Raw genomic sequence first — 22,555 nt, forward strand, 5'->3', positions numbered from 1 at the left:
CGCTGAAAATTTATTGTGTTAATACTATAGCAATATTCTTCTCCAAGAACGATAAGTACTCCAAATGTGTCACACATATGGAATTAAAGAACTTTACTATCAAGGAAGGAGTTCAGAAACAAAGAGTGTTACTTGAAAATATTAGAACTGATCTCATGATTGCAGATCCATTAACAAAGGGCTTACAACCAAAGACATTTAAAGAACATGTTCAAATAATGGGTCTTGGTTGTACTTATGATTGATACATTTATGACGTCTTTACACTCTGAGCTCAATTATGTGTTTCTGATATACATTAATGAATTTCTTGTTTCTCATAATGGTGTATACATTATTGTTTTGAGATTTTACAAGATAAGTCTCTATGAAACATTATTGTGGACCGTAATGTTATATATTTTATAGCTTATAAACTAGTATGATAAGTTGCTAATGTAGTAGGATATGGAAGGAATTATGTAGCTTCAAATTTATGTACAACCGTCATAACTCGCATTAGTAGTTTGTTATATTGTGGTATGTATGATGGACATTATAGAAGAGATTTATTGTATGCGCAACTAATGTTTATGAAATATTAATGTTATATGGTCGTTGGGAGAATGTAAGAATTATTTCTTACTTATGGCCCAAGTTTACTTATGACCCAAGTAATACCACAAATAATATTTAATGAATAATAGATCTCGTCCGTACATTGGTTATTTGATGGATGTACCAGATTAAGTCTTAACCTCTATAAATTGGTCATCCCTCCACCCATTAGGGTTACCACATATTCTCTACATTAATTTCATCGCTGAAGGTTGTGGTAGCGTAAGGCTAGGGCAAGGAGGTAGAAACCAATTTACGACTAACGATTCCGCTTCTCTTTGTGATGATGTATTCCACATCAGGTATGTACCCCTAATGATCTCTATGTAAGATTATCGTATTCAAGATTCGGATGTGTATTAAAGTATCTAATCTCACACATACAAGTATGAGTAACTAAACACACAACTAGAGTAATGAGAACCATGAAGAATCAATGAAGTAAACCTAATATTTTGTGAATCTTGAAAAGTGTGCTTTTTTCCTTCGCTTTGATTGTTTTTTAACTGGTACACACATTAAAACTCGGCTTATTTCTGTTGGACCAAAAAGGTAACAAATGAAAAAAGAGATAATACAACAAAGATTTGAGACTACCAACCTTCATTTAATAGCTTGACCTTGTTCGAAAATAGATAATTTGTGATCAGGTAAGGAATGGGCCAAGCACTTCAATTTTTTGAAATATACACTCTTTAAAAAGAAAAAACACTTACCCCTTAAAAGCTTGGCAAAATAAAAGGAAATCAATGATGTCATTTGCCTCCTTGGAGATCGGATGAGAAGCGTGATTATGCGTAATGTTTGGCATTTTTCTAATGATTAGATTTTTAATACCTAGCTCAAGTGCATTTTCTTCAAATGATTGCTTTAGAGCAACATTTGACCAAACAAAAAAGAAGAGTATAAAAAAGGTCTTTGATCGTGTAGTTAACGAAACGTATCAAAAGATGCATGGTCATTATAAACAAATGATAATTCATGCATTAAGTTAATGAATTTGAACTCATTGCTTTTGAATAGGAAAATGCAAGTACAAAGGTATTTTATCTTTAATAATTAATAGTATGAAATAAACAACACTTCCCATAATCTCAATTTTTTTTCCTGAAAATAGAAGGGAAGATTGGAAAGTCCCACATTTGGGTTAAAAAGCTATTAACAAATGCGATTTCGCAGTTAGGGAGACTCAAACCTAAAATATTTGATTAAAGATGAATGAACACTTATCATTGCACCACGATCCTTGTTAGTAGCAACGAAAATTTTAAGGCCCGGCAAGGAATGAATTATGCATATGTATGGTTTTTTTTTTGGCTAAACTACATAAATCCCACTAGTTTAAGTCCTAATTGCTAAGATTCTCGACAGTTTTAAATATTACTTCCTATATCATATTTCGTGCTTAGGATACACAAGTATGAATCCACGAGATACATTTATCAACCGGATTTTAAAATTGAGAAATATATTTTATTTGTTTGAATTAAATGGTTGTAACTGATTTCCTTAATTAGAGGAGTAATTAAGAATTTTCAAAATTCATGAACAATTAATTCTAGAAATTTAAATTAATCAAATCCCTTAATATAATGTGGAAATTTAGGAGTGTATCTATTTTAATTAATTTCTTTTTTATTGTTCTCTGAAAAAAGAAATTCATTAATATTATTAATAACAGAAACGTGTATATCTTGGTCATGTAATTTGATTAATATTACTTTTATTAATCTTTAAATATAAATCAATTAATTTGATGTATCTATTATCAATATATGATGTATGCAATAAACTAAATAATTAGATACATGAGTATACATACATTCATATGTATCATAGAAACATCTAGTATTAATTTCATGTATCTATTATCAATATATAATGTATCCAACAAACTAAACACTTAGATACATGAATATCATACAACTATATTCATATGTATCATAGAAGTATCTAGTATTAATTTCATTATATTTGTTATATGTATCTAATATTGTCCCTGTTATACAAACACTATTGGAAAAATTCAACCAAAAGTTGATGGATAACACATTTCATCTGTCGCTGATCTTTATCCGCTGGGAATGGAGCCGTAATTGGTCGTTTCTAGTTGGTTTTACCGTCAACCCGTACTAAGAAAATTCAACCAAAAGTTGATAGATAACATATTTCTTCTGTGGCCGATCTTTTTTCGCTGGAACTGGAGCCGCAACTGGCCGTTCCTGGTTCGTTTTGCCGTCACCGCGACACTATCATCACCAAGATGTCCCTCGGCTTCATTGAGAAGGATGCAAAGAACTCCTGATTTGCGCAGAGGCATAAGAATTTAATTATACTCCATCATTAATCTTGATGATGAATGGAGGCTATCTTACCGGAAAACCTCTTTTTCTTTTGTACTTCTTTTTTATGATTATGGAAGACAAATTTTGTACTGTATAAAATATCTCCTGAATTGTTGGTAGAGAAATATTTTGAATTGCTAATTGAACATTAATTAAGGAGTTCAAATTTTAAGATAATTATTCAATACATTTGTGTAGCTGATTAAATATTTTGAAATATATGGTATAAACATTAAAAGTGGTATTATGTGTAATTATTTTAAACTAGAGGTAAATTAAGTATATATGGTACGGAAGTATGTCTAGTTATGTAGTTTTTCCTGAAAATAGAAGGGAAGATTGGAAAGTCCCACATTTGGGTTAAAAAGCTATTAACAAATGCGATTTCGCAGTTAGGGAGACTCAAACCTAAAATATTTGATTAAAGATGAATGAACACTTATCATTGCACCACGATCCTTGTTAGTAGCAACGAAAATTTTAAGGCCCGGCAAGGAATGAATTATGCATATGTATGGTTTTTTTTTTTTTTTGTCTATATTGTTGAATAATACACCAAATAAAGGCTGCATTATTTAACAACAAACAATTAATGATGGCCCTCTATTATTTATTTCCGATGCTGACTACTTGGGTGGACCGTCCACTACTTGCTGGTTTCTTAATTTTTATTTTAAAGACAATAAAAGAGCATGGCCATAATCAGCAATAAGACCACTGTTAATCTGGATAGTCTCTCGCAAAAGCAAAGGAATTTACCTTATGGGTCGAGTTCGTTGCATCAGATTTGTCTAGTATGATTTATCTCTCCTTTGTAAACTAGTACATAGAAGTAACGATTTTATCATGTAAAAAGTAATAATTTAACTTTCCACATGTTCAAGACTCCGTTAAGACATTTTGATACATTTAACATATCCTTTTATAAGATTCATAAATTTTCTTTCTCTTTTAAATTTTGCACGAGATTAAAATTAGACAAACAAATTTTAAATCAAGGAAATATTATTTACCCAAGTATTAATATAATATTAAATATGAGAATGATAAAAAAAACCTTAGAGAATGATTTTTCCTTTATTTATGAATTTTAGGCATGAAAATGGATTCGTAAAATTTCAGTTAGCAGATGATTATACCCAAAAATTTCTCATATATATATTGGTATTTTTTTTATTATCCGATTTGATTTGTTTGTCTTTTTTAAAAAAGTTTTTTTTTGTATATTTAAAAATCGCGTAAAAGATATTATAAATTATGATAATTAACAAATGAAAATAATTAAAAGACATACTTTCTCTTGAAATTTTACCAGTGCGACATAAATTAAAGCATAAGAAGTAACATGAATTATTTAAAAACGACGTGAAAAGTACTATAAATCACAATAATTAACAACTTAAAATATATTTTTTATAATTAATTAAATCTTGAAATTCTATTTGTGTCACATAAATTAGGGCAAAGAGAGTAAATTATATTATTTAAAAATTATGTAAAAGTACTATAAATCGCAATAATTAACAACTAAAATATTTAAAAGATATATGAAAATTTGATTGACTCTCAAAATTCTATTAGTACCACATAAATTGGAAAAGAGGAAGTAGCATATATTATGTGAAACTTGCGTAAAAGGTACTATAAATCACAATAACTAACAGCTTAAAATATATAAAAGACATAAAAGTATATGATTGACTCTCTAAATTATATAAGTGCGCATATATTATAGAGAAAGTAACATATATTATCTGAAAATTAAATGACGTAAAAAGTAATATAAATCACAATAATTAACAACTTAGAATTATAAGACATTTAAAAATATTGGTGACTCAAAATTCTATCAATATCACATAAATTGGGCTAGAGGGAGTAACATATGTATTTAAAAATTATGTTATAGATCACAATAATTAACAACTTAACATATCTGAAAGGAAAACTACATAATTAGACATACTTCACTACCATATATATTATTATTACCTATACTTTCAAAATATTACGTATCTTACCACAAGTTAAGAGCTTCCTACCATATATTGAAGAAAATACACTTAGATACTTGTATTTTTGCTATCAGATACACAAAAATAGGAAGAGAGGTGAGTGAAATTGGGGAAGGAGGCGAGCGTGATTCACATGTATCCCAGATACATGTGAATCACACTAGATACATTTATACGTATGCATTTGATGCGATTCATATGTATCTGGGATACCAGATATATGGGAGAGGGGCGAGGGAGGTGAAGGGGATTTTTTACGTATCCCAGATACATGTGAATCCACTTGGATATAATGTATCTAGAACACATTACACATAATTTTGATCCCATGTATCTGAGACATAATATTACAAACTAAAATATATCTAAATAATTAGTTTTTAAATTAATGGGATTTATGTAAGTTCCTGATTTAAAAATCATAGTATATATATAAATTTCATTTATTTCACCCACATAGCAACAAGAGTTATAAAGAAAAAGAGAATGAGACAATTATTTCCTAACAACGAGTGTTACAAACTCCCAATTTTTCTTTGGTAAAGCTTAGTCACACAATTGTGAAAGGATATATATACATACATTGAGAGAGACATACAGCCACACGCACACTTATACTTTTCAGATTTGGGTGATTCTATCATTTTCATTTGAATTGGTCTTGGTCTTCTTTGTGTGTTTTTTTTTGGGTGGGGTGGGTGGGGATGGGGTAGGGAGGAATTTGTTGCTGATGTTGAAATATAGTTTGTATGATCACAGTATTTAGGGGCGGATCAGCTAGAAGTCTGGGTACGTGTTCAGTCGAACTCAGCAACTTTTGTTTAAATAGTATATTTGTATTAAGAAGTTTATTAGATATGTACCTATATTAAGTTTAGAATTTAGTTAATGACATTTGGAAATCATTGTTATAAAATTCAGAACCATAAAGTTAAAATTTGAAGTACACCTTTCACCGTATTAGTACTGAAATTCATAAGCAATTTTCGATGTACCTATTTAATTAGATTGCAGACCTTCCTCGATTGGTTGTGTCAACTACTTGTCACTAATGAAAATGAATATTGCTTACCTTATAATTTTCCTCAAATATCAATCAAGATCTAGCAAAGCTTGGGAATCACCTGTTTCTCTTAAAATATTTTTTTCAAGTAAAAAAAAAACACTCATTCTTTTTTCCCGTTTTAGTTTAATTATATTTGATATCCAAAAATTTCTAGCCGACTTATCAAAATCTGCATGTAAAATTATTTTAAAATGTGATAAAATAATTGAAATCACTTTCTCCTTAATACATATATCAATAGTTTTAAATAATTACATATCTTACTATTAATTAAGAGTTTTATATTATATATTAAGAAAAATATATCTAGTATTTTTGCTATCAAATACATTAAAATATGAAGAGAGGCGAGTGAGATAGTTATATATCCCAGATACATGTGCATCACATTAGATCACACTTAATACATGTATCTATATGTATATGGTGTGATACACATGTATATGGAATACCAAATATGTAGGAAAGTGGTGAGCGAGATTTATCTATGTATCCCAAATACATGCGAATCTTCTTGGATGTAGTATATCTAGAACAAATTACACTTAATTTTAACCCCACGTATCTCGAGATATATGTATCTGGATGCATATGAATGCACTAAAATTTGATAAAATTTGTAATATTACAAACTAGAGTGTATACAAATATTTAGTTCCTAAACTGATAGGATTTTTGTAAATTTCCCAAATAAAAACTTGTTAATGAGAAGCTACTTATTGGAGTTCCAACTAAATTCAAATCGTACACTACAAGATTCATATGAATGATGTACTCTAATTAAGAGTAGGACTAGTGAAATAACCCTATTTGGTTGTACTTGTACATATGTTACTTTGCTAGAAACTCATTCTCCTAACATGTTAAATCAGTTCCCAACAACCAAATATTTATAAAATAATTAATGTCACCATTAGCAGATGAAAACATTAGGCTTAAAGAGATTTTGAGAGAAATATTTTTTTTTTTAAAAAAGTCATGAACGTAGGCTAGGGTACAAAATGAAGTTTCCAAGTAAAGTCCTTGAATAAACAAGTGTAGATTATAACAAAGGGCTTTGTCATATTCTGATGATATGTCGTTAGCTTTTACTCAGTCATCAAACTTTGTGAATCTTTCAATCTCTCTCTCAAGTCTCAACCATTTTTCTACGTCACAGTTATTTTGAATAGAAGAAGTAGGCAACTTGTATTGAAAATTCTATCTGAAACTCACAAAAAGAAAAAATTCACGTTTTTCACAGTAAACCTTTCTTCTCCTTGTTTTTCTATTGGCGAAGAAGACAATACCATTTTTGCCTAAAGTGAATAAAGTCAAAAAAGAGCTTCCAGTTTTTGTTTGCTTGGTTTTGTTTGTTTTTTACGCGTTTTTCGAACAAACTCAGTCTCCTATTTGTTTTTCCCTCTTTCTTCTACTATTTTATTTACTGGATTTATTCAATTTCTGGGTTTTGGTTTTTGACGAGTTTGAAGTTTGAAGCGGTGGACTTTTAATTAATTGTGAATTTTAGCGATTGTTTTTCAGTTTTGGGTATAAGATATACTAGTGGGTTTGTTTATGTTTTGTGTGAAATGAATTGGCAATGGAAATTCAGTGAGAATAGCTTGTTGTTGGTTATTGTGCTGTTCTTGTGTTTGGTGCATCAGGAATTGTGTTTCTGTTGGTCTCTCAATGATGAGGGTATTACTCTTCTTCTTGTTATTATTTGCTATTTAAGACTTACTTTGTTAGAAATGGCAATAAAAAATTTGTTATTTTGCTTAAAGTTTTAGTCTTTATTGCTGCAGGTTTGGCACTGTTAAGATTCAGGGAGAGAGTGGAGAGTGATCCATTTGGGGCTTTGTTGAATTGGAAAGATGGTGATGGAGTGGAAAATCCATGTACTTGGTTAGGAGTTGGGTGCGTTAATGGGAATGTTGTGTCTCTGTAAGTACTAAAAATTGCTCTTTTCTCTTGTTATTTGGCTCTGCAGAAGTCTTCTTTTTCAATTTTGATCTGGTTGGCTTATATAGATGATTCTAAATTTGCTCTCTGATTGGATTCTGAAACTTTTGTTCCATGAGTTGGCGGTGATTCCAGAAGGGGTATGAATAAATGAGAAGCTTTTGGCACCAATTCCTGTTGAAGCTTTAGTATAATGAACATCTTTTGGTGTTTTGTACCTGGAGTGTAGCTAATTGTGTTCTTGTAAAGAGGGAGCTATTTTAAAATTTGATTTTTATTACTCAATATTTTGAGAGGCTAAGCACAATCTTATGATATGTTGTGATCAAGATAATTAAACATAGCCTCGAGAATGGATGTAAATAAGTTGATGTCTAAATTCAGAATGATGAAGCATCTGACCGTGGGTCTAATGGAAGGGAGAGATTTGGAAAACCCGCCCTCCTCTAGAAAGGGCAAACATGGCGTTAGATATAGTAACAAAGATATAAATATTATCAGAGATCAAATAAAAGGAGGCAAATTTCACATACTACCTTCGATGTCAACTTTCTCCAGTTTATTTATTTTTCTCAAATAAATGTAAACTAGATAATTAGAGCTACATGTATAACATGATCTCTTCGTTTCTTGACCTGATACATGATTCTATATTTCTATGAATTAACTGGCAGTTGAATTTTGTGAAACGGGTAATTATATCATAGCTAGAATATATTCATCCCTAGCTAACTTTAGAAACGCATTTTACTGTATTCATTTTCGTAAATGCAATAATTTTCATACACAATTATCTCCATTTATTATCATAAATATAATTTTCAAGTCGGTAAGTAGCATAGTGTCTAAGTTGAATTGGCTATTGTAAAAATTATCCATGATACTGATGTTCTAATCTGTGTTTTTTATCTACTCACAGGGACTTGAAAGATCTCCATATATGTGGTACCCTAGCTCCTGATCTCGCGCGCTTGGTTCACTTGAAGTTTATGTATGTGCACATTTAAACTAGATATCTTCATTTTCCTAGTCGCTGTCATTACAAACTCTTAATTTAAGTCTTTTTTCTTTAAGATAATTCGCAACTCACTGGAGACTTCTTTACAGAATTTTACATAACAATTCCTTTACTGGGTTCATACCTGATGAGATTGCAAAGCTAAAAGAATTGGAGATTCTGGACCTGGGATCTAATAACTTTAGCCAGCCGCTGCCTTCCGAGCTTTGCAATAATCCCTCTCTGGAAATAATGTGAGTTCAAACAGAGGTGGTGTCATTTTCTAATTTTACCTCCTTGTTCCCTTACTTACAGAGTTACACTAATGCAGCTTATCAGACAACAATGAGCTGTTTAGCAGCATATTTCCTGGAACCGATAGACTTGAAATGGTCCCAGAAGTTCAAGAAAATAACAACCACGCTACGAGAGCCCAACCTTTGTCACTTCCCAATGGGAGATTGATATTAAGGTAAACATCTTTCAATCAAATGAAATGTATATTTTAAGAGCAATCATGTGTATTTGTAACTTTAAATGTCCAACATAGTAATAGTAAAATGACTTAAATCATTAGATTCAGTTATTGGAATACATATTCCTGGAATAAGTATGCATCTGTAACAATTCATTGCTTGTCCTTTTGACCCCCCTGATGCTTACGAAGACGTTTAGAAGTCCCATCAATTTTCCCTGTCTTCTAGTTGTCTTTTAGTTTTCTTATGGTTGCCCTTCACATTGAACGTCCCTTGTTTCCCTTAATGGCCTGATAGGTGATTGTTAAGCACATTTTGATTCATGTTTGCACAAACAATGTTCAGTTAATTTTCTGATATTTCTGAAAAGACACTACTAATCTTTTCTTTTCATCTTGTGATAATTTTCCTCATTTTCAATCAAGCTTTGCACTAGCTTCTTTTATGGGTATATACTTCTATGGTAACAACTTACATAGTTATCATGAAATTTAAATTATTTGTAGGACTACTGAAGCACTTGGAAATGTAGCTGGAAGAAAATTACTAAGAGTATCATCTTTTTCTGTCCTGAATAACTTCCAGAAGCAATTTCTGCCAGTCTTCCGACTTCTAGACCGTCCTAAAGTTGCTGTTGAGAACAGCGCACCTTCATCATCACCATCTCCATCACCGAGTCCTTCTCTTTCCCCATCTCCTACACCGGCAATTACTGCAGAACCTCATATGGCTCATTCACCAAGATCCTCTCCTTCTCCATCTTCACTTCCCAGTCCTGCAGAGAACAGCAGTAGAGTTGAAGATGCCAGACGAAGTAATCATCGAGTTTTAATATTGTCTGCAGCTGTAGGAGGTTCCGTTCTACTAATAATATTGATAACTGGCACAATCGTCTTTCGAAGCAACAAAATGGCTGTTGTAAAGCCTTGGGCCACTGGATTGAGTGGACAGTTGCAGAGAGCCTTCGTTACTGGTAATTTTCTATCTTTCGATGAATGAATAGTATTTCTATTTGTAGAACCAAAATAGTTGTCTTAAAAATCAGATCCATAAAATAGAAGCTTATATGAACATATGTAGCTGTAAAACCAAAATTTTGCCTTAAAAGTATCACCCAAATGGGAGAAGCTTAAATGGACCTTTTCGCTCCCATTATGAGCTTGTTACAAGCTTCTTTTCTAATTGTTAATGATCTTTTCCCTTTTCCCTTTTTTCTTCTTGATATCTCGAAACTTTTGTTTATCAATATGAGCAAATAGTCTTAGATAGAGAGCTGAGTTTTATCATTCTTACTGTGAACAGGTGTGCCAAAGCTTAAGAGATCAGAACTTGAGTCAGCCTGTGAAGATTTCAGCAATGTGATCGGTTCCTCATCTGTTTGCACACTATATAAGGGCACATTATCCAGTGGAGTTGAGATAGCTGTGATATCTCGTACAGTGGCATCTACTAAGGATTGGTCAAAAGATATGGAAACCCATTTTAGGAAAAAGGTGATTTAGGTTTTCCAGTTGGAATTTTACATCTCATTTTTTCCAATATGTGAGTTTCTAAATGCTTTTCTCCTCCTTTTACCAGATCGATACATTGTCAAAGGTCAATCACAAGAACTTTGTCAGCCTCCTTGGGTTTTGTGAAGAAGAGGATCCATTTACCAGAATGATGGTTTTTGAGTATGCTCCTAATGGGACCCTCTTTGAACATCTGCACAGTAAGTTTCTGATTCTAATGGTGTATCTGTTGTGATTTACTCAATATTGTTACGCAACTCGTCTACATCTGCTTGATTGAACTGCACTAGGCTATACTTTTATATAGCAGGTAAAAACATACCTGCATTTGGTGTTTACACGAACCATATTAATTTACCATTGTTAAGTGATAAGTTGACGTGAGAATGTGTATTAATTAATTTTGGTTCAATGATACTAGTGGGTGTGAAAACACATCTTATGTATTCATTGGGTGGTGTAAACACCAGGTGTGAATAAGTTTTTTCTCTACCTCGAGTATGATGTATACGGACGTATCTTTGGTCTCGTGTCGATAATTTGTCTGTAATTTGAGAAGTAACCATTTTCACTTTAGCCTCATAAGATGTTTGACCATTGTACTTCAAATTATCTCGCTTATTAACTCGAAGAATCATTGATTCTGGACAGAATGTTCACACCTGTACAAGACATCTTTGGTATTTCACTTTACATGCTCTTTCAACAATTTATGTTTATCTTTCCCTGTGGTAAACAACTATTCTTATGTACTCTATTATGACCGAAAAGATCTCTAATTGTAGTGTTTTGCAGTAAGGGAAGCTGAACACTTGGACTGGGGGATGCGAATGAGGATAACAATGGGAATGGCATACTGCCTTGAGCACATGCACAATTTGTCGCCATCATTACCTCATAAAAACCTGACCTCCTCTGCCGTATACCTCACAGAAGACTCTGCAGCCAAAATATCGGATTTTGGGTTCTGGAATGAGACAGATGCAGCTGAAATGGTGTCGAGTCCAGAAAGTAATGTTTACAGCTTTGGTGTCATTCTGTTTGAGATGATGACTGGTAGGCTCCCTTACTCAGCAAACAGTAGCTCTCTTGACGACTGGGCATCAGACTATCTTAGGGGAGGAGAATCCCTGAGAGAAATGGTTGATCCAACTTTAAATTCTTTCCAAATAGAGCAGCTAGAGAGAATAGCTGTTGTGATTAAAATGTGTGTACATCCTGAGCCAAGAGGAAGACCGACAATGAGAGAGGTTTCTTCCAGATTGAGAGAGATAACAGATATTGGACCGGATGGGGCAACCCCAAGACTCTCTCCTCTATGGTGGGCTGAGCTTGAGATTATATCAACTGAGGCTTGTTAATGCATAGGTACCTCAGATTTGCCTTTAGATGGTAATTAATATAGCGCCTGTATATACAAAGATTTTTCTTTTGTGTGGATAACAAGAGCATATCGACTGTGGGGGCTAAAGAGAAGTTTTTGTTTGGGTACAAAAATGGAAATTTTAGTAAGTAAAAAAAATTTCTTTTTTTATTTTATATTTTAGTATGTATGTAAGTAATTTCTAAATCGCCTTTATTTGCTTTCTTGGCGGCTTGGGATCAATTCTATTGCTTATGAAAACTATTATAAGGACCCTAGACAAAAGGGATAAAACCTAAGGGGTCGTTTGGCTTTATCGCATTAACAAAAACAGTTCTAGCATCAAACTTCGCAAGAATTATTCAATTTTTTATTGGTCGTACAAGAAAAAATAATCGTCTCATAATTCATTACAATGTTTAGTTGGCTTTTCTTCTTATCAAGGACGTGACTTTAGATAGGACGATATGGTGGTTGCATGTTAGGGTAGAAGGTTCAGAGGTGGATCCACATGTTTATGTGCATCCGTTAACTTAACCAAAAAGTGAAAATTACAAAAATATACTACTTAAGACTTTTATTAACAAAATATCAATATACTTATATTTAATTACAAACTAAGTTTTTAAACTACATACACAACAAAACATTTAATTTTTGTATTTAATTTAATTTTGTTTCACAGATTTTTCTCTCTCATACTATTAGTATTTCGTGCCTTTTATATGGAGTATAATTAGGATATTAATATTTATCAAATATTCTCTCTCCTAAATAGTTTCAAATACACACATTTCATGACTTTTATTTTTTTTTTCCTTTTTTAGGCTTAGTGGACCTTTTTGGGATCATAATTAGTTTATTCCTTTTTTGATAAAGTTGTTTTATTACCAAGAAAGGCGGTGTACTTATCAATGTGGAGTTATAGTTTCAAGAAATCTTGAAAATATTTTAGGCAATCAAAAGGGTTATCTCTTCCATACTCTTCTTCTATTTTTCTTAAACCTTTAATCTTCTTCACAGAAACGATTCACAATCCAACTAACTAAAAAATTTACCATTGTTCGATGGAAAAGACTCCACATAAAAGTCCTAGACTTAACAAATCTGTGGTAGTCGTTGATAGCCCGCCGATCAGTTGTTCAAGACAATCTGATAGAACTAATGAGTGTATTGTTATAAATTCTTCACCATCCTACAAAGTTGAACAAAAAGATGATTATGGGGATGATACAAAATCGAAGGGCAAGGAAAAATTGCTAGAAGATCATTATCCACATGACATCGATTTTAAGGATGAAATCCCCCTCTCTAAAAGATTAAGAGTAAATAATGATCAGGATTTAAAGGTATTTATTTATTTGATTAAATTTCTATTTTTTTGTGACATGCCAGTGTTGAATCTTGTTCTTATTAGAAAGATTTGTAACATTAATTAAAAATAATTCTGCCCTAGAATGTTGATGGGGTTCGGTGAGCAAAGGTACGAAGGGTTTAAGTAAAAAATGGGATAGGTTGATTAATAATAAAAGGGAAAAGGCAACACAAGTACCACCAAAGGTATGTTTTTACGGTCGTTTTCTAGTAATGTATTGTTTGATGCAAATATTTCTTTGTTTATATTATAAATTTTGCATTTTATGACTATTATAATTTATTGATTTTTAATATATTATTTTTAGATCAAGCAAAAACAATCGCGTTGGTGTTCTTACGTTAATGTCAACATTTTTGTTGATATAACAAAGCTACTTCAAAAAATTGACAGCGTTCATTTGTTTAAAGAGTCTCCTTTTGATTATCTATTAGACTTATCCCAATTGAAAGTCCAACCTCAGATTATTAGAAGTCTTGTTCATCATTTATCTAACAATCGGGATGACATGTTTGTGTTTGACATAAATGGTAAAGAAATGCATTTTGGGCTTAGAAAATTTTTGGTAATTATTGATTTTAAGTGTAGTGAATGTATGGATTTTGATCATGATCCTAACAGTACATCAAAGTTACTTTCTCGTTACTTTCCAAATGTTATTGATAAGGTTTTGAAAGTTGATTTCATAAGAGTGTTTAAAGAAGATTGGTTGATTCAGGAAGAAGACTTTTTTAATATGTCTATGATTTATTTCATTAGTACATTCATATTGTCATCTCCACCACAATTTTCACATATTCCAAAAGATCACTTCTTATGTGTTGAGTCGGGACAGTACATTACGTACCCCTGGGGCAATTTCTCCTTTTTCAATCTTCGTCATTTCATATCGAGTCAAATGGCAAAAGATCCGGATTATGTGAAGTTTGAAGGGTTTCCGCTCGCGTTGCAAATTTGATTTTACGAATGTTGTAACAAAGTTGATGGTTCAATTGCAATTCGTAAATCCAATCAAACGCCTAGAATATTCAATTGGGATATATCAAAAAACAAGATATATTTTGACCATCTCAAGAAAGGAATGTTCAGAAAATACGACAATCAGGTAATAAAAGTTATATCGTTATTATTAATTAATTTTTTTTTTATGAGTAGTGTATATTCATAATTTATTATTATTGTGTTAGTATATATTTGAAGAGCTTGTGTTCATGGATGAGGAGCTTGCTATCATTGAGGCGGAAAACCTAATTGTTTTGATTGATATTCTATTCAATAAGAAGAGTAAACGTGATAGATCTGTAAGGCAAAATGAGAATTTACAGACTCATTGTGTCGTTCGACAGAATGACAAAGACTTGCCTCATATTTCTGCACAAAAAGTTGGAAGTGATCCAAGTTTGTCATTTAATAAGGATTTGCAGAAAATTGCCCAAGAAGTTGTGAAGGTTTGATTATAAATATTATTTACTTACTGTCAGAATTTTGGTTGAAGAAATATTAATGTCATTTTAATTTTTGTTAGGTTCGTAATGAGTTGGAAAAATTTGAAAAAAATGTAGATGCTAAGTTCCGATATAGTTTGCTTGTTTATATAAACTTGATCCTCGGCCACCAAATTGTGTTGAGGATTTGAAATTATTTCAGTACCTTCATATTCTTCAATGTAACCTTCCAAAATTGGATCCATGCTAGTCAAACATAGTGTGTTGGATCCCAAAATATGTTGACGTGTTGTTTGGACATTAGTTTGGTACTCAATGGATTCCATAGCTCTGTCCACACATGTCACACATAAAGGATATTTTGAAAAGAAATCTGAATTGCATCTCTTTTGATCTAAATAAACTTGCACTCCCATATCGTTATGTATCTTCATTGGTGGAGATGGACCACTCACGAAATAATTGAGTTTCAAATGATAAATTGTTGTGTCCACTCCCAATTGTAAAGAAATAGCTGGAATCAAGCCTTCGTATTTGGTGGTTGGATCATACATAACTCCTTCAACATTGTAATCCACGTAATTGCTTGTTTAAAATAACAAATTCTTCGTTAATTTTAAATGGAACTTTTAGAATTACTTACTACAGTCATCAACTTATTTAGCTTTGTTTTTACATTGATTTTCGTTGGTATATAAGCCAATTATTGAAATACCAAAATATTTTACCAAAATTTTAACCATTTAATGAACTTAAAAAAAAACAGTCAAAGAAATACCAAAGTATTTTACCAAAATTTTAACCATTTAATAAACTTTTAAAATAAACAGTCAAAGATTACATACCCTTAAACCAATTTTTAAATTTATGATTTTATCAAGTTACCATCAATAAATGTAGGAACTATTTTTCATATTATTATTTACACCAATTCAAATACTGAAAATACACTAAAATATGTATATTCATATGTAAAGATAATATAAATTTGTCCAAACAATACACCGAAACATACATCATGCTATATGTTTGGTGTCAGTTATTAGCGACAATTATAGCAGATCACATACCAAAACAAATACAGAAATACATATCACAAACCTATTGATATAAAATATTTGCTACCATACGGCACACATCAAACCAATTAAACCTAAACTTTAACAAAAAAATAAATTTGACACATCAGTGTACAACAAAATCATATGAAGTTGTTGTAATTACACCAAAATTTCGATGATCCAGAACATCAATCAAATTGTATGAATTAATTTACACCAAAATTGACAAATTAAACAAAACGAAATAGCTACCAAAAAGTACAAAATAGATATTTGTGAAAAATCAAATTCAACCACGTAATAAAACACCATGAGAATTATCTTTTATATAATTATATGATGAGTTCCATCGCCCGTTGTGTTGAATTAGAATTGAGAAATTATTGGTATGCATTTTTTTGATAGTCGTTCTTCTCAGAGAAATGGAGTTTTGTTTTGGTAGGAAACCTCTATTTATGGGAGATAATATATAACATATTTGAATAAATTAGGGAAGGTAAAATTATTGGAGAAATTTATGGGAATCGGGATAAGCGTGGCTGATTTGGAAAATCTTTTTTATTTTAATTAAAATTCTACTTTTGAAAAAAAAAAGTATTGCTATATAATTGGAATAAAAAGTATTGCTATGCTGGTGTAAATACAGTTGTTAAGTTGTATACTTAAAAAATCGGCCCTGAAAAAAAATCATATATATATATATATATATATATGTAAATCTATCTTGAGAAACTGGCAGAAGCTAAATATAATTAATAATGCCCACATAGAAAGCATGCAACAATGCTTTGCTCATGCGACTAGGATTCTATCCTAGGTAGAACCTCTTCTTCTTTTTTAGCTTAATATTGATGCACCCGGAGTTTTCAAATCATGGATTCACCTCTAAGAAGGTTAGTAGGTTGTTGAGTGTCTTGCTTTCTTACGGTATAGGCTTGGTGGTATTTGATGCCCTATACTTGTTACTTCTTTCATAGTAGTAGTATAAGCACTACTCTCATAGTTTGTCATCCTTCAATTCATGTTACTATCTAGGTCTACATATATTCTATCCTATTGACTCACATGTGTTACATTAGGTATGCATAGAGGATCGAAGAGAAGTGAAATATAAGTATCGTTGATCGAGTGATTAGATCAAAGGTTGGTTGATTAACTTGATTTTGCCTGATTATTAAATATGTCGGATGGTGTTATTGAAAATAAGCTAAGGTAGGAACTCATGGCTCGAAGTTAGTGAAGGGCCTATATCCCGAAGATAGAATAAAAGGAGAGATACGTCAGATATATTCATACGATATCATGTAAATTGCAAAGGAATATTAATTGTCACCTATAATGATATTTTCTGGTGGAACGATTCTATTTGACGTAGTACTTTAAGACTTGAGTGAAGCCTTCTTATTAACTGACGTATTACTTTTGTTGCTTATAAATAGTAGTATTTATTTTCTTATAAAGGGGTTGGCCTTCTTATTAACTGATGTATTACTTTTGTTGCTTATAAATAGTAGTATTTATTTTCTTATAAAGGGATTGGATTCTCTAGACAATAAAAAAACAATACATTGATATTCTTGCGTCCCAAGCTTTCTATATTATTTTACTAAGTTGTAGCTCTCAAGCACTATATATTAAGTTATCTCTGTATCTGAGCCTGATTGATCATACTTTATCGTCAACGGATCTAACTAAAACATGAAGTAATTAAGCTCTACTATTTCACTCAATTTATTTTTGCTTCGTTACTTTTCTTGTTAAGATCATACATTAATAGATTTAACTTTTAATACAGAAACCAACGAATTAAATCAATATGCATGTCTTGACCTCTTAACAATTGGATATATAATTTGGGGCCCACTGTGGGTCTAAGACATGTGTTGGTTTAACTCACTAATCTACTTAGTTATTAGCTGTTTTTTTTTCTAGGAACAAGTCATAAAAATGATGGAGCAAAATTACAAAAAAGGATAATGTAGTTGAAGTGCAACTAACTCCCTATTGCTATCCGAGATCAGATAAATATGTCTTCAGGAGGAGCAGACTACAAATGCCGATTAAGATTTAGAGAATATATATAAATCCGATCAACAACATGAATACATAAATAGCAGGCCAAATTAAAGGATGTTGCTATCGATTCATGTACTAGACACATGATGATGATGATGATTTCACCAATGTTTGGTTGCTTAGCTTCTATTTAGTTGAAAGAAAGCTTGACCTCACAAAATTCGAAGCTACAACTTCGGACAAATGTACATAACCATTATGAGTCAAGGTTGATTTTGTCGCTCTCATCATAGGAGCTAGGCAGCACCCCAAGCCTCTGAAAATCAAATTCAATGGGACTGGGGACAACATACATCATAGCGATACTTAATTCTCAAGAATGATCACCTAAAAGAGTTTTTGAATTAACTCGTCAAATACTACTATGTAAGGAAAGTAGAGTAAAACAAGCAGTTTGCCAAATCTAACCAATTAAATATTAAATAATAATTATATCATATTATATTAAATACTAAAAATGAAAAGGTGTTTTAAAAGGCATTTTATCTCCATTCTCCAACATAACTTTTGAGCTTTCTATAGAATTCTAGGGCAAACTTTTGACTTATAAATATCATGTGCATGAGGTAAAATTATTATTGACAGATACATAAGCTAATTCGCCTTTCAAAGCTCATAAGTAAAAAAGAATCTGTTTCATCAATTACAAAAAATGCTTAAGCATGGAGATCGCCGATTAAGGTAGAAGGTTGTACTGGAGTGTTCTCCTGCTTTTCGAAGGGTTTAGGCTTAGTGGTGTCTGTCGTAGTAGTACTTTTATTCTTGTACTGTCTTGCTTTTGCTTTCTACCACCAATTGTTTTTATGATGTTTCGATTATTGAACCTTTTTTTTTTTTGTTGTTACTGTTTTCGTAATAGTTGTTATATTATATTATATTATATATATTATATTCTTTTCACTGTCATTTTTCTTTTTTCATATTTACTCTGATTTGTTATACTCGACTCAAGTTGAGGGTCTTCTGAATTGAGGTAAGGTCTGTGCACACCCTACACTCCCTAGACAAATTTCACGAGATATGTTATTATTATAAAAGAAATAGCTATAAAATCCGACAACAAATTTAAACGTTTGGGCGGAATTGATAAATGTACATCTATTTTGCTTTGTTAGCAAGTTTTGTCGAGAAATATGTTTGTTTATCATGTTTGATCAGTTATTGATAATTTTAAGATTTCTTTTGTCTTTAAATTTCAGTTCTCTTAGTTAATTTAGTAGTTAGAGTTAGAAGTATTTACATGAATCTAGGGCATGAAATTCAATCGGCATATTTCTATATATCATTATGGGGTTATATGATATTGATTTTCTTCACGTATTTATTGCTAGATGGTAACTGTGTTTGTCCGCTTTTTCGAGTTTATTTCTATTCAGCAATTAAATAACTAAAGTAATGAATTACAGTAAACACAATACAAGTTCAAATTTTAGATTCAGAAATATTAAATGGTCTCCCTATCATAACAACAAATATTTTCTCAAGTGACATAGATTTTAAAATACATTTTTGATTTATTATTTTGTTACACAAATTTTATAATAAAAGCTGAAAATATATATGCAAAGCATGTTCCTTATATGTGTGTACATATATATAGTGTGTGTGAAGCAATGAATATGATGTCTACTTTTATCAGAAATAAGTATTATCTTGTTCTGGAGAAAAATATGATGCATACTTCATTATAATAATTTGCGAATTATAGGATTTGTCAGTGCAATTATTTCCCTCTCATGGTCTGTGCCTTTTGTTTTTTCTCTTTAAACTTGTAGCTTCCGAATTCTGAATATGGATAACTTATTGATTCTATATTTATTTTCTATCTATAATCTATATGAATAAAGTCTTATGAATGATGTGTATGTTGTATTTTCTTCTCTTTCTTTTTTTTGTGTGTGTTTTTTCTCTATTAGACTTCACCAATCTAATTTTTATAATTTTTTTTATCATTATCGTAAGTCTGTATTGATATTTGTCTCAAATTAGTCATTTGTGACTTTATTTGAAGTGTGTTAACTACTAAATAAAGTTTAAAAATTATCGATAATAGCTTCAACGGAATTGATTTACCGATGGTAGCTTCAAAGAAATTGATTTTAAACATTACAATGTGCCCCTCATTTGGTGTTTTTTGACGCACATTAAAAAAATATAACTCACTTCACACGATTTGCATAATTTTTTTAGTGTTTTAAGGAATCTATAAAAATTCACATAGAACAACACACGTGCAACGCAACGCAGACTAGTAACTAAAATGTGCTTAATCCAACTTTAAATATTTTGAATTTAATCTCAAAAATGAATAGCACAATAATCATTGGTCGAATAATTGAATCTGAGGCTGCCGATTAATTCATTTGATTTTGTTTCATTGTCGGATTTTCCAGAGGGAAAGGATCCATGTCCTGAAGATGGAGTAAATGGTAGGTAGGTAGTTAGCGCTACTTCTCAAGAATAGATGAAACAGACAAATACAATTAGGTAAGGAAAACAAGCAGCTTGCCAAATTAAACTTATTCAATCTCAAGAAAATAATAGTAGTAGTAACTAAAATGTGCTTAATTCGATTTTGGATTTAATATATATATAATCCCAAGATTCAAATTAATAAAGGATATGCTCAAATTAAAAGAATGGCGGCTGCATGAAGAGTGGACATATGACATCAATCCATGATGAATCCTGATGATCGAGGAGGTGTCCATATAAATTTCATTGATCAAATGATTGAATCTGAGGTTGGCCGATTAATTTGATTTTGTCTCATTGTAAGATTTGTCAGATGCATGGTCATTAACAAAAAACAGAAATTTGTGTTCCATCCACATCCTGAAGATGGAATAACATGATTCTGTAAATTGTACAAGATTATTATAAACTATTTACAAGCTCACACCCTATTATTTTTATGCCTCTTTTTTTTATCACATAGCGCCAAATTACTCACGCGAATTTTGCCTCCTTCTTTCCCAAAGTTGCCTTCATCTTCCCCAAGCTAGCTTCTACCAGTGATAGATAACGTTACAATTTTAGTGCAATACAATGGAACTTGAGATTTAAACAACAAACTACAGTACTTATCACGTTGATGCAATTTTAATCAATTCTACTTTCAATTCACAAATTCAATATCAACACAGCTATAGAAGGATGCTGCTACAAGCAATGGTGAAATCAAATATGCACTTTCACACGGATATCCACAACTGAAAATCACGAATAACATGGACGTAAAAGTTTATTTTGAATTGATAAAACAAATCCAGTAAAAAAATAATTCAAGAACAACAGTCAGTGCAAGAAAAATTTCAATATCAAACTCAAAAATCTTGTAAAAAAGGTATGACACCAGCATAGAATATACATTGAAGTATATATATAATCTCATGGTACCACAGAGGGAGTAACAATGCTTTAGTGAAGAACACTATTCAGTTACTCCTTCATACTTGAAAATATATATACTACAATGACATCAAGGAAGGACATGCATTGCTTCAGTGAAAAGACTGCACAATTAGTGTTTGATACCATCAGAGTTTATATATACTCTGATCATATCAAGGAGGAAGATGCTTGAACTGATTGATCTAAGTGAGCTATGAGGTTAGTCTTCTAGGATCAACTTGCTTCAAAGTGCCCATTAATTATTTATTAATTTCAGGAATGATCCTATCAGTGATTATGTACTAGGCAGAGATTCAATGAAACATACCATCAAGGAGGGACATGCAATGTTTCAATGAAAAAGATTGCTTAATTACTATTTACTATGATTTCATCAAAGAGGAATTGAAGAAGCAGTGCTTCAATGAAAACACTACTCAGTTACTCTTAGATGCCATTAGAGTATATGTATATGTATACTATGATGGGAGAGAGTTTTTAATTAAAACATACGAGGCATCAATGCACCCTCCACCAGATACCATACTAGTATGTACAACATTCTCGATGATGTGTCTACATTAGTGGTCTTATATGATACCAATAAGGTATCAATATATCGACGGAGTATCACAAGGGATTAAGCTTAGTCCTATATGATATCAATATGTTATTAATATATCGACAGAGTATCACAGACGATTAATTTATATTAGTGATGCTGATGTCATGCACGAAATGAAAAAGAAGAAAGTGGGGTAAACATATAAATAATTTGGGTCATGGATCCATTAAGGATAAATAGTTTAAATTGGATCCAATTTGGATAAATAGTTTCACAATTGGGTCCATTTTGTGTACTTTTCCTATTATAAGATGGTACGTCTAATG

At 31.4% G+C, this 22,555-nt stretch overlaps 1 protein-coding gene across 1 annotated transcript; it reads left to right on the plus strand.

The window, feature by feature from the left end:
- Positions 1-7,500: 7,500 nt before the first annotated feature.
- Positions 7,501-12,448, plus strand: LOC125874097 (inactive receptor-like serine/threonine-protein kinase At2g40270). Its single transcript, XM_049554911.1, has 9 exons — positions 7,501-7,703; positions 7,811-7,949; positions 8,887-8,958; positions 9,075-9,218; positions 9,296-9,436; positions 9,947-10,413; positions 10,743-10,933; positions 11,019-11,151; positions 11,747-12,448. Exons 1-9 carry the CDS (start codon positions 7,595-7,597, stop codon positions 12,310-12,312), a joined length of 1,962 nt encoding a protein of 653 aa, XP_049410868.1. The 5' UTR covers positions 7,501-7,594; the 3' UTR covers positions 12,313-12,448.
- Positions 12,449-22,555: the final 10,107 nt, after the last annotated feature.

This window comes from Solanum stenotomum, chromosome 8 (assembly GCF_019186545.1).
Source record: "Solanum stenotomum isolate F172 chromosome 8, ASM1918654v1, whole genome shotgun sequence".
Classification (NCBI taxonomy): domain Eukaryota; kingdom Viridiplantae; phylum Streptophyta; class Magnoliopsida; order Solanales; family Solanaceae; genus Solanum; species Solanum stenotomum.